This window comes from Copadichromis virginalis, linkage group LG9 (assembly GCF_057382275.1).
Source record: "Copadichromis virginalis isolate Kocher_CV1m ecotype Utaka linkage group LG9, C_Virginalis_male_GT1.1, whole genome shotgun sequence".
NCBI lineage: Eukaryota > Metazoa > Chordata > Actinopteri > Cichliformes > Cichlidae > Copadichromis > Copadichromis virginalis.
Window position 1 is genome coordinate 18,438,304 of NC_140626.1, and position 13,823 is coordinate 18,452,126.

General features: G+C 40.8%; 1 protein-coding gene across 1 annotated transcript in view; it reads right to left on the reverse strand.

Annotated features, from left to right (window-relative positions):
* Positions 1-5,925, reverse strand: part of arhgap21a (Rho GTPase activating protein 21a) — a 104,769-nt gene extending 98,844 nt beyond the window's left edge. The window contains exons 1-2 of the mRNA XM_085468021.1: positions 5,531-5,925; positions 4,585-4,840 (exon numbers count right to left, since the gene is read on the reverse strand). Of these exons, the coding sequence (XP_085324147.1) occupies positions 4,585-4,662 (78 nt within the window). The 5' untranslated portion in view covers positions 4,663-4,840; positions 5,531-5,925. The remainder of the gene's footprint in view (positions 1-4,584; positions 4,841-5,530) is intronic.
* Between the last annotated feature and the right edge of the window lie 7,898 nt (positions 5,926-13,823).

A 13,823-nucleotide genomic window follows, 5' to 3' on the forward strand; every position in this document is an offset into this window, starting at 1 on the left:
GTGTTGTACACTTTAAAGGCCATATTAAATAAACCTCCAACAGCTTCCAGTGGCTTTGCTGCCATCCATTCATGAAATCATTCCTTCATCAGAGTGCCCTTGTTCACTTCCACTGCTGATGCTAACAGGAAATAATGTGGTTTCCTGCCAAGACCTCAGAACCCAGACTAACACCACAGGTTACGATATGTATTCTGATAACAGCCTGTTACATAAGGTCCTTTCAAAAACAAACACTGCTAATGCGCTGAACTGAAGAAGTTTCTCAGATGAGAGGTGAAACATCTTCAAGAAACTTTAAGCTCATTAGATTACCATGACCTGGATGACTGAGAACCTACGCAGACACTGCTAATGAATAACAGCTATACAGTATATGCTTCACTTCCAAAATAAATAATAAATGTAAGAAAAGGTCATATGAAATGTTTGCTCTTTTTCGATGTATGTGTTCCACATATTCATTATCTACCAGCAGCCACAGTGCAGTGCATTACATAATCTGTGGTTCATGAAGCGTGCAGGGTGTAGAATATGACAGGATGAAGGAGGAGGAGTGTGAATACCGCCTTAAGAAATGTGCTATGCAGATCAACTGAGCACACATCTGAGCAGTGTATGTCATGCCTCGGAGCCAAAGAGAGCCAGATAGGGGGCAAGTGTTGATGGAGGTGCCTTGGGCATGTGTAATGGATAGTGTATCATGCTCACTGAGCATTAGACTGGTTCTGTTCTGCCTGTCTGCCTACATGTGCAACCCCCCCACTACCACCACCACCCAAACTCCTACCACCCCCCTGCCCTCCCTTAATCTTACGTAGGGGCGGGGGCATCCAGGCAGAAGAGGCTGCGACACTGAGCCAATTGGCAACAACAACAAAAAAATAAATAAATAAATAAACAAAAGATGAGGAAAGGGGGGTATTTTTTTTTCCACTGGATAAACTCTCATCTTCCCGCTTCCTGCTCCCACCCATTTGTTTCCCCCCTACACATCCATCAATCATCTGTCTGTGCTTCTAACTAATGGAAAAATAGCGTCCAGCGTGACTGCGGCCTGTGTGGCCGAGCGGAGAAGCCTTACCGAGCGTTAATGTCACCCCCTCCACAAGAGGAAAAGATACGGGTGCGGTCCAACACACATATGCACACATATCCCGGGTGACCTTGATTTGAGTGCAGCATGCATGCAGATTTCCTTTTTTGTCTTTTCCAGGAAAAAAAAAATAGCTGGGAAGCTTGATTCCGATAAGAGATGCCAAAATATACACACATGCACTCCACTTTCAGTTTGATCACCAGAGCGAGGGAGAAGTGGCGTTCTCAAATGGGAAAACCCTTCAAAGACCGTGCTCCTGGTTATTCCCATTACACCTTGTGTGTGTGTGTGTGTGTGTGCGCGCGCGTGCGTGTGTGCTAAATCAGAAGCCAGGTCATGTCCAAGTCAATGCCTTGTTTGCAGAACATAAAAGTGGCCTGATCTACTGCAACGAGACACATTTGTTTTTCAGATGTATGCAAATCGACATCCCTTTGTCACTGCTTTGACTGATAAAACATCATGGCCCAAACACGGTTAGATCCTTTGGAGACTTTGCACTCCATAGCTAGATATTTCATTTTCATGAAATCATATTAGGGTTGGGAGGTGACACTGAAGACGTGTCCAGCTGGGTATCTGTTTGGAAAAAAAAAAACCTGACTCTTTCTGTAATTTCCACAGAAACTGACCAGTGTCGCATTCCCTGAACCCTAAAATGATACTTGTGCTGACCAACATTCACGTGTTTGCTGCTTTTAACTGCATTCGGGAGAAAAAAGGCAGCGATTCCAGTACAGTGACTCCATTTTTCCCCTCTCAGCATTCGTCTTTCCACGGGTTAAATATAGCATCGTAGAAAACACGCGGGAATAGAGGACGGGTGAAAGACAAGCATGTGGACGGGTGAGGAAGAAGAAAAAAAGCGCAGGGGTTTACAGAATTAGTAAGGGCTATATTTAGTCCAAGAAAGAGAGCATCACCGCTGCTTAGAGCACCATCACTGGTCTCCTCCTCCTCAACAAGGGATGCAATCAATGGAGAGCTGGAGAGTTTCATACATGTTTCCAATCCTTTACAAACAATTTCTCATTCTCCTTTAGTTTGGAAACCCAAATTCTTTCTTCACCGAAAGTAACAATGAAACTGAAATTTAAGGGCTTTGGAGAGAGAAAGGTTTTTCCCAGTAGTAGTCATCGTGTGGACCAAAAAAAGCCATTTTAGCCTTTCTTCCCGTTTTTGCCTCATGTGTCCCAGAAAACCAAGGCCATCCATGACTAATCGTCTAGAGCACAACCCCTTCGTTCTTAGTTTGAAAGTTCGGTTGTTGATAACCAGACAGCAACCTCTGAGTCCGAATAAAAGTCAGCACAGTAGTGCCAAAAACTTGTTATGGTGGACGATTGAGGTTGGGAGCAAAAGTAAGTCAATGCCCAGAGACGCTCATGTGCTGACTGTGAGGCTCACCCTCTACAGATGGATACAGATGGTCTTTGAACAGTAGTCCCTGTTCTGCTCTAGAGATCCACCACAAACTGGAGGGTCTAACCAGAACCCACAGCAGGTGGAGAACTGCTTCATTTGTCTGTCCACAGGACATAGTGGCATTGTAAAGCGCTTTGGGTGCCTTGAAAAGTGCAATATAAATCCAATCCATTATTATTATTATTATTATTATTATTATTATAACAGAAGCACCTAATATGGTATTATTTAATAATGCATGCACACATGAGCTGCAACCAAGAGCTAACCTGCTTATATTCTTTTTGGTTTGATGTGTTTTGTTCTTGAAACAAAAGGTTATTTAGGACACACACTCTGACTCCATAGTAAAAAAAAAACAACATTCACAGATAGTGTAGTCTTTTGCTTTTCAATATATTTTTACTGGAACTTTGAGATGTAAACAACTCAGGGCCTCAGCTGCCTTATAGCTGCCCTGCTAGCCTGAACGTGACAGTAGGTCGACTAAAGAAAAGAACACAAATAAGACGGATAGACAGTGTGGGGTGTTTTTCTCCTAATGACCCGGGCAGCTGTGTCTAAATTATCACAGAGTTGCTGCCATTGCTTTGGCAGTAGCAGGATGGGGTTTGGTGGGGGCAGGTTTAGAGAAGCCACCCCCTGAATTCTCCCTCATTAACAAGCCAAGATGATGGAGGTGGGGGTGGGAAGCTGGAGAAGGAAGAGCGGGAGCACTCTCACTAGACCCCTGGGAGGAGACAGCAGTTCATAAGCAGCCAAGCTTTAAAATTGGGCGTTTGTCTGCGGCAGGCATCAGGTGGATAAAAACACCTGCCTCGCTCATATGTCAGGCCCCGGGCTGCAAATATTCAGGTTAAACACAGGCACTGACTCATGGGTGAGTCATGGGTGAGTCACGGCTTCAGCAGCGAAGCAGAGGTGTGATGGAGAGTCAGATTTCAATTGTATCAACCTGCAGATTCAGTGGGCTGTCCCTGAGCATGTTACGAGTATCAGCTGTGGTTCTCAGCTGATTAAAAGCTCTAAGTATCGGACTTCCAGTGAAAAAGGAAGCTGGGAGCTTGCTGGGATATGGTGATTGGAGTTTTCCGCAGTGTGGGAGAGTTAAGTGATGTTGTGGCAAGCATTTATTAGATTGCAGAAACAGGCAAGTGGAAAACTTCACCGCTGAGACACAAGGAAAAGGTTTTGCCTCATGGCAGTTTGTTTTTACAGACAACATATAAACTATGTTTGCTGACAATCCAGCCTGATGGCCTCATTAAGATTCACTTTAAACCAAAAGCATTAGCAGGCACCTCCTTTTTAACCCCATCAACCACTGCAAAAACAGTCCAGCTCTGCTAGGATGCTGAGTTACTCCATTCCCAAAAATGTATGTCCTCCATCCACAGCTAGTACTGACACAGTAAGAGGATTAGAGTCACACACACACACAAACAGAGAGAGAGAGAGAGCACTGTTGCCATTTTCTGATGATTAATCCAAAACATGCCACCAGTCCAATGCTGTTATGACATGCTTCAAGCCTAGCTGGTCCGAGATGATGATTATGATGATGTAACCGCTGAAGCTCTGGCGCACAAGAGAAAAAGGATGAGCTCCACAATGTGCCATTTATCAGAGTTTGGCATGCAGACACACAAAGGACCCAGTAAGATTAGTGCCGCAAGTATAAAACTCTCTTTGTGCACTTAAACAGTTGCAAGAGTGAAGAAAAAAAGATGAACCCTGTCAACCCGAACACTGAAAGATGTGCTGTGCGCTACGCTCACACTCCCTTGTTTGCCCTCTTCTGAAATTTTGCCCCAGGTTTTGTGCAAGTGATGATACCTCTATATGACAGCGCTGATGATGTTAGGTACTTTGGAGGTTTTAGGTGATGAGTTCTGACAAGTGAGTCCACATGCAAGCACCTTGCACAACAGCACAGAACTCACATTGTGTCAAAAACAGATGGTCCATATGGAAGGGGAAAAAAAATGCCCTTAATGAACTTTGATGCACTCAATAAACAGTTATATGATCAACTGCCACCATCCTGCAGCTAGTCCTACCTTGCCACATGGAGTTATGGCTCTGTGTTTACGCTCCTCATTGTCCTGGGGTGAATCACTCCAACGTGCTGCCATCATTTCATTCCAAGCCGCAGAGGGGGAAGAAGTCCTTTAGAGCCCACATTTAGGACGAGAGGAGGGGGGATTAAACCAAAGAAAGAAAGATAGAAAGAAAGAAAAAAGAAAAGAAAAAATGGGTAGGGGAAGATCCTAATCCACACCGTCTTCCTTCTTCATGTCCATCAATGGCTCAAACCTACGCACAAATAATTAAAAAAAAAAAAAAGTTAAACTAAGTCAAGCTTTTGCAGACTTTTGCAAGCCTTTAGAAAATTACTACAGCCACTGAACGCCACATCCTTGCATCATTATTGATAGAAAACAACACGTCTCTAATAGACTTTATACCGCCTTAAATTCTTACAGAATTAGAAATATGACAGTGATATCATAGCACACAGATACCAAAGTGGGAAATCAGTCAGCACCTGTCTAAAATCTAGCTCTAGTTCAATTGAGGGAGAGCTAAAAGTGAGCGGTGGCAGGTGCATAGGGGGAGTGGGTTTGTTTTCTTTAAACGAATGCTTTTAATTAAAGACACACCTGAAATAATAATCTGCACAAATATATGCGCGTTAAATGAAAGCGTTATTCGTGACTCCATGGGGAGGAAAGTGCACATCAAGCCCCACGTATGCCACTGCGGTGTAAAGGCAATACATCAGCCACCGTGTATAATACTATACGCTGCTCACTCTCTCTCACACATGACACAAAGGCTGCAGAAAAAGCAACATTTTTGTTATTTTTCGGCTACTTTAAACAACAAAATCGTCCCCTGTGGCTATGAATACGGTTCCCTGTTGCCAAATACTAACCAGGCGGACGACAGGTTGTTGCCATAAATGCGAACATTGAAAAAAAGAGAAAAAGAAGAAACCCATACCTATTACAAATTCAGAAAATAACGCCCAAAAATATCCAAAAAAAACACACAGTCCATATTTCTGTTGAGAGTAGACAAGCCTCCGTCGAGCCAAAGATGGGTTAAAAAGGCTGTCAAGAGATTACAAAGCGGGATATTCAGTCTCCTTACAGAGCTGCACTGACTGAGCGCTCAGGCTCACTACCTGTTAGGAAAAACACACTGGAAAAAATACGGAAAACGCCCTTCAGTGTACATTTCTCCGTCAGGGAGACCCGACGAAAATTAAACCTCATTCATTTCCACTCATTTGCGTGTTTCACTTCGATGTTAAATTTCTCCAAATAGAGACAAAAAAGTAACGTGTACTCCTATGTGGTCCCGGTTGGCGGCGCGACAATCTGTACATAGATTGACGAATCTCCGGACCAGCACAAAGCTCCGCCCCTCGGCCTTGCCTTCCCGCTGGTGGAAACCCAATCAGGTGATCAGTTTAAATTTGGAATTTTAAAGCGGGCCAATGGAAAGCATTGTTACATAACAATTTCAGTAAAAGGTAGAAGCTGGTTCATTCTGGTTACTCGATGAAAACTATTATTTGCTACATTGTTACTATAGTATTTTATGTTACACTAAGTTTGTATTCCGGTGTGTACGGTATTTCTTACCCCAGTCTATGAACAAAATATATTTTTTACCCATATATTTTTTTTCTAATTAATTTTCCAGTTAATTTTTATTAAAGCATAACATGTTGTACACACTGAAAAATAATTTCAAAGTACTATACATACTCCTTATAAATCTTCTGATGTAGTTTTTCTGATAACACTTTTTCATTTAAACTCAAAATAAATTTGAGAACAGAAGCTTTACTCTTTGTTTGAACAGGCTTGTTACTATGTTACCACTTTTATATTCAAATACAGCTTCATGTTTTTACATGACTGAGATTGTCTTTTTAAATTCAGTAATGGAAAATTTAAATAAATGAATGAATCAATAAATAAAAGAGGGGCTTCTCAAGTGGTTTCCTAATCTTAAGTACTTTAGCACTTTATTTTTGCTTTAGTGCTTTATACGTATTGTCAATCTGCTTATCTGAAAATTACCGAAGTACTGAACTCCTTACCCTCCCACCCCTTTTTAAATCATCTTCCAATACTGATGACTAATGATCGGCATTCGTGACAATGACAGGGACAACTATACACTCACAGAATAAACAGCTAGTCATTTGCTAATCAGCACTTTATTCCTATACTGTGTCAATAAGCCATTTAAGCCTTTTAAAGACAGCAAATGAAATCACAAGAACATCATTGTAAATACTGAGGGGGGAAAAAGGCTTGAGGGCTACACATATGCCGAGCTTCTAACATATTTGCCTTTCCATTATCAACTGTAACAGCAGTGTCCTTAACTTTATTACGGTGACATGTAGGGCATGGCAGCCACATGGGGCTCCGCAGAGCATGAAAAAACAGGGATGCCCAGCTGATCCGGACAAAGACAAAGACTGACAGTGTTCTGTTTGCAGGCTACTCCAGCAGCACAATAGAAGATAGGACAATAGGACTCTTTTCACCCATACTGTGGTGAGGTTTCCCCGGTTTCAGAGAGCATCTCTATTGTCTAAAGAGCCGGTGCACCCTCATTCAGACAATGGGGAACTTTAAAATGATTCAAGTGAGACTCTTGCATTATGTGATGGTAAACATGAGGTTCATATTCATTTAATTTGTTTACTGAACCCGTGCCACATTATTCAATGCAGTTGACATCAAGTGTTATTCTGCATCAGAGACAAAACTCAGTTGGAGGTGGAGTATTTTCCCACACAAACAACCCACAATCTGCTTCTCTATGAATCACACGTGTGCATAAAAATTCTCCAGAAAACTATAAAATAAAAAATAAAACGTTTTACTGGTTTCTGTTTACGTGGGGCTTTCCCTCCACTTCAGTTACTTCAACACTGCAGACTCTGACGTGCACAACACATTGAGTGCACGCAGTTCTGTTTTTATGAATGGCGAGGACAGAGGATTTTAGATCAATGAACAAAGCTCATTGAGAGCTTGTAGAAAGTCTGCAGGCTGCTGTATTCGAGTGGGTGAAACCTCTTTCATATCTCACTGAAGCAGATAAATCTCCCCTGCATTTTTCCAGGGTTTCAAACTTTGTTTAAAATACTTTCACTGCTGATTCCATCGTGCCAAACGCTGCAGAGTCAGACTGACTCAGACATTCAGCAGAGAGGAGATTACCAGCTCTCTCGTGGCAGCAAAATGCTTGGCTGGATTAGTACATCACATGAAGCCCAAGTTCAAAGCCCAGCAGCGTTAGGATTAGGACAGGTGGAAACGCCTTTCCAGCACAGCATGCTGAGTGTATGTAAAATAGGTTCTCAACAACCCATGAGGCATAAACAATCTTTGGGCAAGGTTTACATTCATCAGACATGGCATATATAACTTCATTAAGGATTTTTTTAAGCTGTAGCAGAGTTTGAGAGTTTAAGAGGATGAGGATCACTCCCTACTCCAGGTTGTGTAAGTGGATCTGGCACACAGTTTGATGACTGGATGAAAGTCAGCGGCAGTCAATCTATCAAGCACACTGGACAGCCAGTCACTGAGTGGAATACAGAAGCGGAGAGGATGTTCTTTCTATTTGTGTACTGAGACACGTCAGTAAAAGTGAAGCAGTATTTTATTAAGATCCAAATTCTGTTAATTAATATTATGCATATATATAATAAATGGGTAGAGTAAAAAGTCCAGTACATAATAATTTATTTTAAAGCTGAATCTGCAAGCATAAAGAAATAACAAGGTTTTTGTGTTAATTAGTGAAATTTAAAGTTTCAAACATATTTTTCTAATCAAGCTCTCAGAAACAAAAGGTTGTGCAATGATTGTATTTCACAAAATTTCTGTTCTTTTTTGTTTTTTTGTTAAGCCAAAGCTGATGTGTGATAAAATGAAGACAGTGTGGCAGAGCCAAAAACTGCAATTCATCTAATGGCCACTTGACGTTGGTTTCAAAAGTGAGTCGGGCTCCATTGACTCCTGTGTTAAAATACCCAACTTTACAGCAGAAATAAACACCTTTAAAGCCTGTAATTTTAGCCGTAATTACAATTTTCTGCTCATCCGTGTTCTGCCACTTATCCAGGTCCACAGGGTAGCTATCTAAAGTGGATCTATTGCTCATTAGGGAGGTTGTGTGTTTGCAATCTGCTGGCAGTCCAGGTACAGCCCATCTACCCGAGGAGAGCTTTGTTGTTGATGGAGGCAGTGTACAGCGAATGTGGAAAAAACACTCTTGAGGGTCAAGAAGGTCTGGTGTCGCTCGCTTCCCTATTCTGGCCTACTTGGCAATGTGCACTTGGGTTTTTGGAGGACTACATGTGAGCATATGTTGGGTAGTGGGTGGAAATGGTGGGTGGAAACCCCTCTCCTTGCTGTCTGATTTCATAAACAACAAATTGGTTGTGGGGTACAGGACCACAAATTACGCTTTAGCAGAGATACCCTACCCAGCTAAGTCTGCCAAAACACAAGACACACCATCCACAATAAGAAACATGTTAGGTGTGTGATCACAACTGTACAGGGTTTTTTTTATGACTTAGCTGCTTAAATGTACATAATGCTTACTGCTGTGCTTTATTGGCTACATATTATTATTATTATTATATAAAATGCTTTTTTGTGTGTTTAAATGTGCTAAAAATGGTACAGAGAAGCTTGTACTCTGGTTTTCGTGAGTTAAATTCTGGTATCTTATTTATTTGTCATCAAAATTAGCATATGTTTGTGTTCTTCCATTCCCTATGCAGAGCTAGTCTAACAGACTGCTGGCTGTGTATTTAACAGACATGAAATGTCAACCTCTCCTCTAATGGTAGAAGAGCCAAATAATTGCCATCAGGAAAAAAATATGCCTCATCTGCTGTGCTGGTGAGATGTAAATCTATCCAGCTGGCTGTTTCTAACTACAGGCTTTATATGTCAGATGCAGGGATGTGTGGCCATTCAAATGCACAATTCCCATTTTGTTCCTTTTGTACTGATCGCAGTTTACCTGTAGCCTACTTTCTGCGGTCATCCCCAACCTCTGTTCCCTCGACGAAGCGCTACAAAGCTGCAGCATGTGAACCCTACAAGGCTTTTTGTCCCTTCCTCCTTTCACCAAACTCTGCATGGAGGTGAAGGACAATGGCCTGCGAGTTCCCAGGGCAGCGCAGGAGGGCATTAGCGCTGGGATAAGTTAACAACTACCTCCAAGTGCTGATGTCTTATGATAAGGATACACAGCAGTACAATGGGGGTATTTGTAGCTCAGACTGCACAGAGCTCAAAACCAGACAGCTGTGTGATTTATTTGTAAGTTTTTCCTATTTCTTATCTCACACCTCTGCAAGATTCACAAACAAGAGCTGAAATCTGACTAAATCCAGGGTTCCCCTAAATATAATAGCTAAGGTGCTGTGAAACCTGAGAGTGTTTTCTAATGCAGGAGCTGAGTGCTCCAAACCTCCCAGAACTCCTTTGTTTGCACTCATTCATATTATCCAAATAGCAACTCATTTAACAGGTCATTTAATGCGGAGAGGCCTTGTAGCTGGAGACGCATCATTACCTTTGGCTTGGAAACATGTTTTTAAAATGTGAGAAAAACACACATTTGATTTTTGAATTACTACAGAGAGACGATGAGAAAAAAATGAATTTCCTTTTAATATATTCTTTCAAGCCAAGAATCACTTCACATCTTGGTGGCCTCTACATGAAACAGCGAACGCAGTCACAAGTTATCGGCATTAAGTGATGAAGACACCGACTAAGAGTAAACATAAACACACTAATTATTTCATCTTCTTTTAGCTGAGATGCGATTTCAAGAAATCTTTTTAGATCTTTCGAAGGATACCTCCGTGTATACATGCATTCCTGTTATGTGATGTGACGGCTGTTTGCAGTTTCAGGTGATTGAGAATCAAGAGCGCTTAGCCACATGATAACACTCCCCGAGTGCTTGCTATGCAGTGAAGCGTGCTCTGGTCTGTCTGTCGATACGCACAATTGACTCCTTTAGACTTAAACCTCACTATGAGTGTGTGTGTGTGTTTGTTTGTAGAGAAGGTTCCTCTAGACTGCAGATATTTTAATGTGGCAAGTGTAGAGCAAGCCTTTTTTCCAGAAATCAGGAGCTCAGACAGTAAACATACATACATAATATAAATATGCAGTGATTCTTTGCGGCTCAATCACACTAAAGTAAAAGGCCTCATGAGTAGGAAAAATTGATGGTTACCCGATTTTATTTTTGATCTGGGCAACCAGTTTCAATCAGAAGGTGATTACAGAGTTCGCCTGGTGAGAGACAAAGTGTCTCCATTGATTATGGTATGACTCAGACTGACTGCAATCATTCTCAGACAGAGTGGCAAAAGTTTGCAAATAATTGTTGTCTCGTTTTTAAATGCAGGTGGATTCCCAACACAACAATTTGAGTCTCTTTTCAGTAAGGGACTCGACTCATCTGGTTGCCAAATGTTTATAATTTGGTTAAATTCCTTTATGAAAGCAAGGCTGCTTTGCACTTCAACTATGACTGGCTGAGGACTATTTTTTATGACTTGTTATTCTTTAGTTTTGAACTTTTGCTTTCAATTCAGGTTTGTCTCAGTTTGTTTCCTGAGTGTGTATGCTCCTTTTAGTTTAGTTTTTTTTTTTTTGACCAAGCTACTAAACACTAAAGCTAAGGGCATTTCCTGTATATATATATATATATATATATATTAGAGATGGACCGATCCGATATTAAGTATCGGTATAGGTCCGATACTGACCTAAATTACTGGATCGGATATCGGAGAAAAATAAAAAATGTAATCCGATCCATTAAATATCACGAAAGCACCTCACAAAACTTGCAACACGCCGTAACTCACCTCAGAACGTTAGCAGTCGGAGAAGTATGCATCACGTGATAGAGCGGCTGTGGCATGCGGGACCTGTAGGTGGTCTGGATAGCATGTGGAGCTTCGCTAGCAACCCGGCATTTCATCTCCGACAAAGTTATCCCCGAGAGAAGTAAAGCAAGTGTGTAAGTCCATCTCTGAATGTTTGTAAAGCATTCCTGCCTTAAGCTTAACAAGCGATATATGGAGTGACTGCCTCTCCTGCTGCTACTTCAATCATGAAACTGCTTAACGATCAGCTGATCGGCTTTTCTGTCGCGAGTCCGTGTCTCTAGTTTGCTTTTGGCCCACTTTGCACCAGAAAGAGGAAACCAGCGGCTGAACAACAGCAGCACATTTAAGCTTGATCAGCTGTTGTTAGAATGTATTTAATATTACTTTCTACTCGAGGATCTTTTTCTACGTAGCTGACGGCTGTAACTGTGCAGGGGCGGATCTAGCAAAGTTTAGCCAGGGGGGCCGATAGGGCATGAACAGGGAAAAGGGGGCACAAAGACATACTTTTCTTTCTTATTCTCATTTAAAATGTCGAGCTTTTAATAAATAATTATCTGACACCCAAAGTTTTAATTTTATGTAAAATGAATAGAAGTCAATTACTGTATATAGTGACTATTAAGTCTAATATATATACCCTAGTAAGCTATAGTACTTTTTCCTTTGGGAAGGTACCATCTGTGCAGTCTGCAATTTTGTTGAAGAAAGATGTTGAATCTATTTAATATTTCTTGAAAAATAATTGATTTCTGTGCATTTTTTTCACACTTTATCAAATTAAGGTTGATTACGTCGATTAAGCATCATGAGGTGGAGCGTGAGGGGTGGTTCCCTATTTTTTATTTTTTTATTTTTGTTGTTGCTGGGAGTTTGAACCCTATTAGTTAGGTTGCTTAATATTTACGCTAAGTACTCTTTAAAATACCAGAATAGGGAGGATGGTGTAGGTTTAAGTTTATTAGATTGATCAGTATTGCTGAACTATGAAATATTTTTTTTGTATACAGGTATAACAGAATAGCTTTAGTGTAGTTGTTGTTTTAAACTTGAGTATGAACTTGCAGACTTGCAAAATGCAGCAAGATATTTTAAAAAACAGTTTTGTTGATTAAAAAACACTATATCGGATTCATATCGGTATCGGCAGATATCCAAATTTATGATATCGGTATCGGTATCGGACATAAAAAAGTGGTATCGTGCCATCTCTAATATATATATATTTTTTTTAATTAAAATTTACTTTATTTAAAATGAGAGTGTGGCTTCCCATGATGCACTGTGTGTTTCTCTTTGACTTACTATGAGTTTATACACCACTCCTCATTTATTATTGTAGTTATTCATTAGTTATAATTCATTTTAGGTCCTGTTTGCCTTCTCTCATGCCCAACCGGTCAAGGGAGATGGCAAAGCCTCTCTGAGCCTGCTTCTGTTGGAGGTTTCTTCCTGTTAAAAGGTATTTTTTTCTTCCCACTGTTGCCAAGCGTTTGCTCATAGGGGGTCATCAATAATTGTTGGGGTTTTCTCTCTATCATTGTAAGACCTTTACCTTACAATATCAAGCACCTTGAGGTGACTTTGGTTGTGATAAGGCGCTATACAAATCAAAATGAATTGAATGGTTTTAGTATTTTAGCACAAATATTCCACATGTTATGGTACTGTAATCTTTATGTGGTTAGGTAAAATTTCTCATTGGTGTTGGCCACATACAGTTTCCCGCTAATGTGTTTTGGCTTGAGAGTAATGTAAATGTCAGATATGACTTGAATACAAATACACATATTTATTTATAGATTAAGAAAACAAAAATTCATTTTTCTTTTAGCTAAAGAATTTTTGTTTTAAAAGTCACTCAAGTAACGTAACACTGAAATTACAATTTTGTAGTTTCCAGCTTTCACGGCACTTTTGTCAAGGCCACGTGGACTCCCACGGGCCAAGAAATTATTTTTCCTAATTAGTCAGGCTTGTGCATCTTTGCCTTACGCTCAAAGGTATTGCAACTTTTAGCAAGTGAAAGTAAAAACATCTACTGTCAAACGCTACACATACATCATCCTATATAGAGAAGGTCAAACTTACACAGGAAAAAAAACCCCCACTGACAGAAACAAGCAGATACAGTGTGGTGTGGAGATGCAGTACCCACTGTATGCTGTGGGCGTCATCCGGGTACGAGGATGCCAACGTCCATAAGCTCTCTCCATCTGTCACCATCGTCCTGTCCTGGTGGGCGGCTTGTCTTTCTTTTATTTAACACTTTCTTTGTTGCAGTGTGAATCTCATCAACATGCAAATAAAGAATGAGGCAATAAC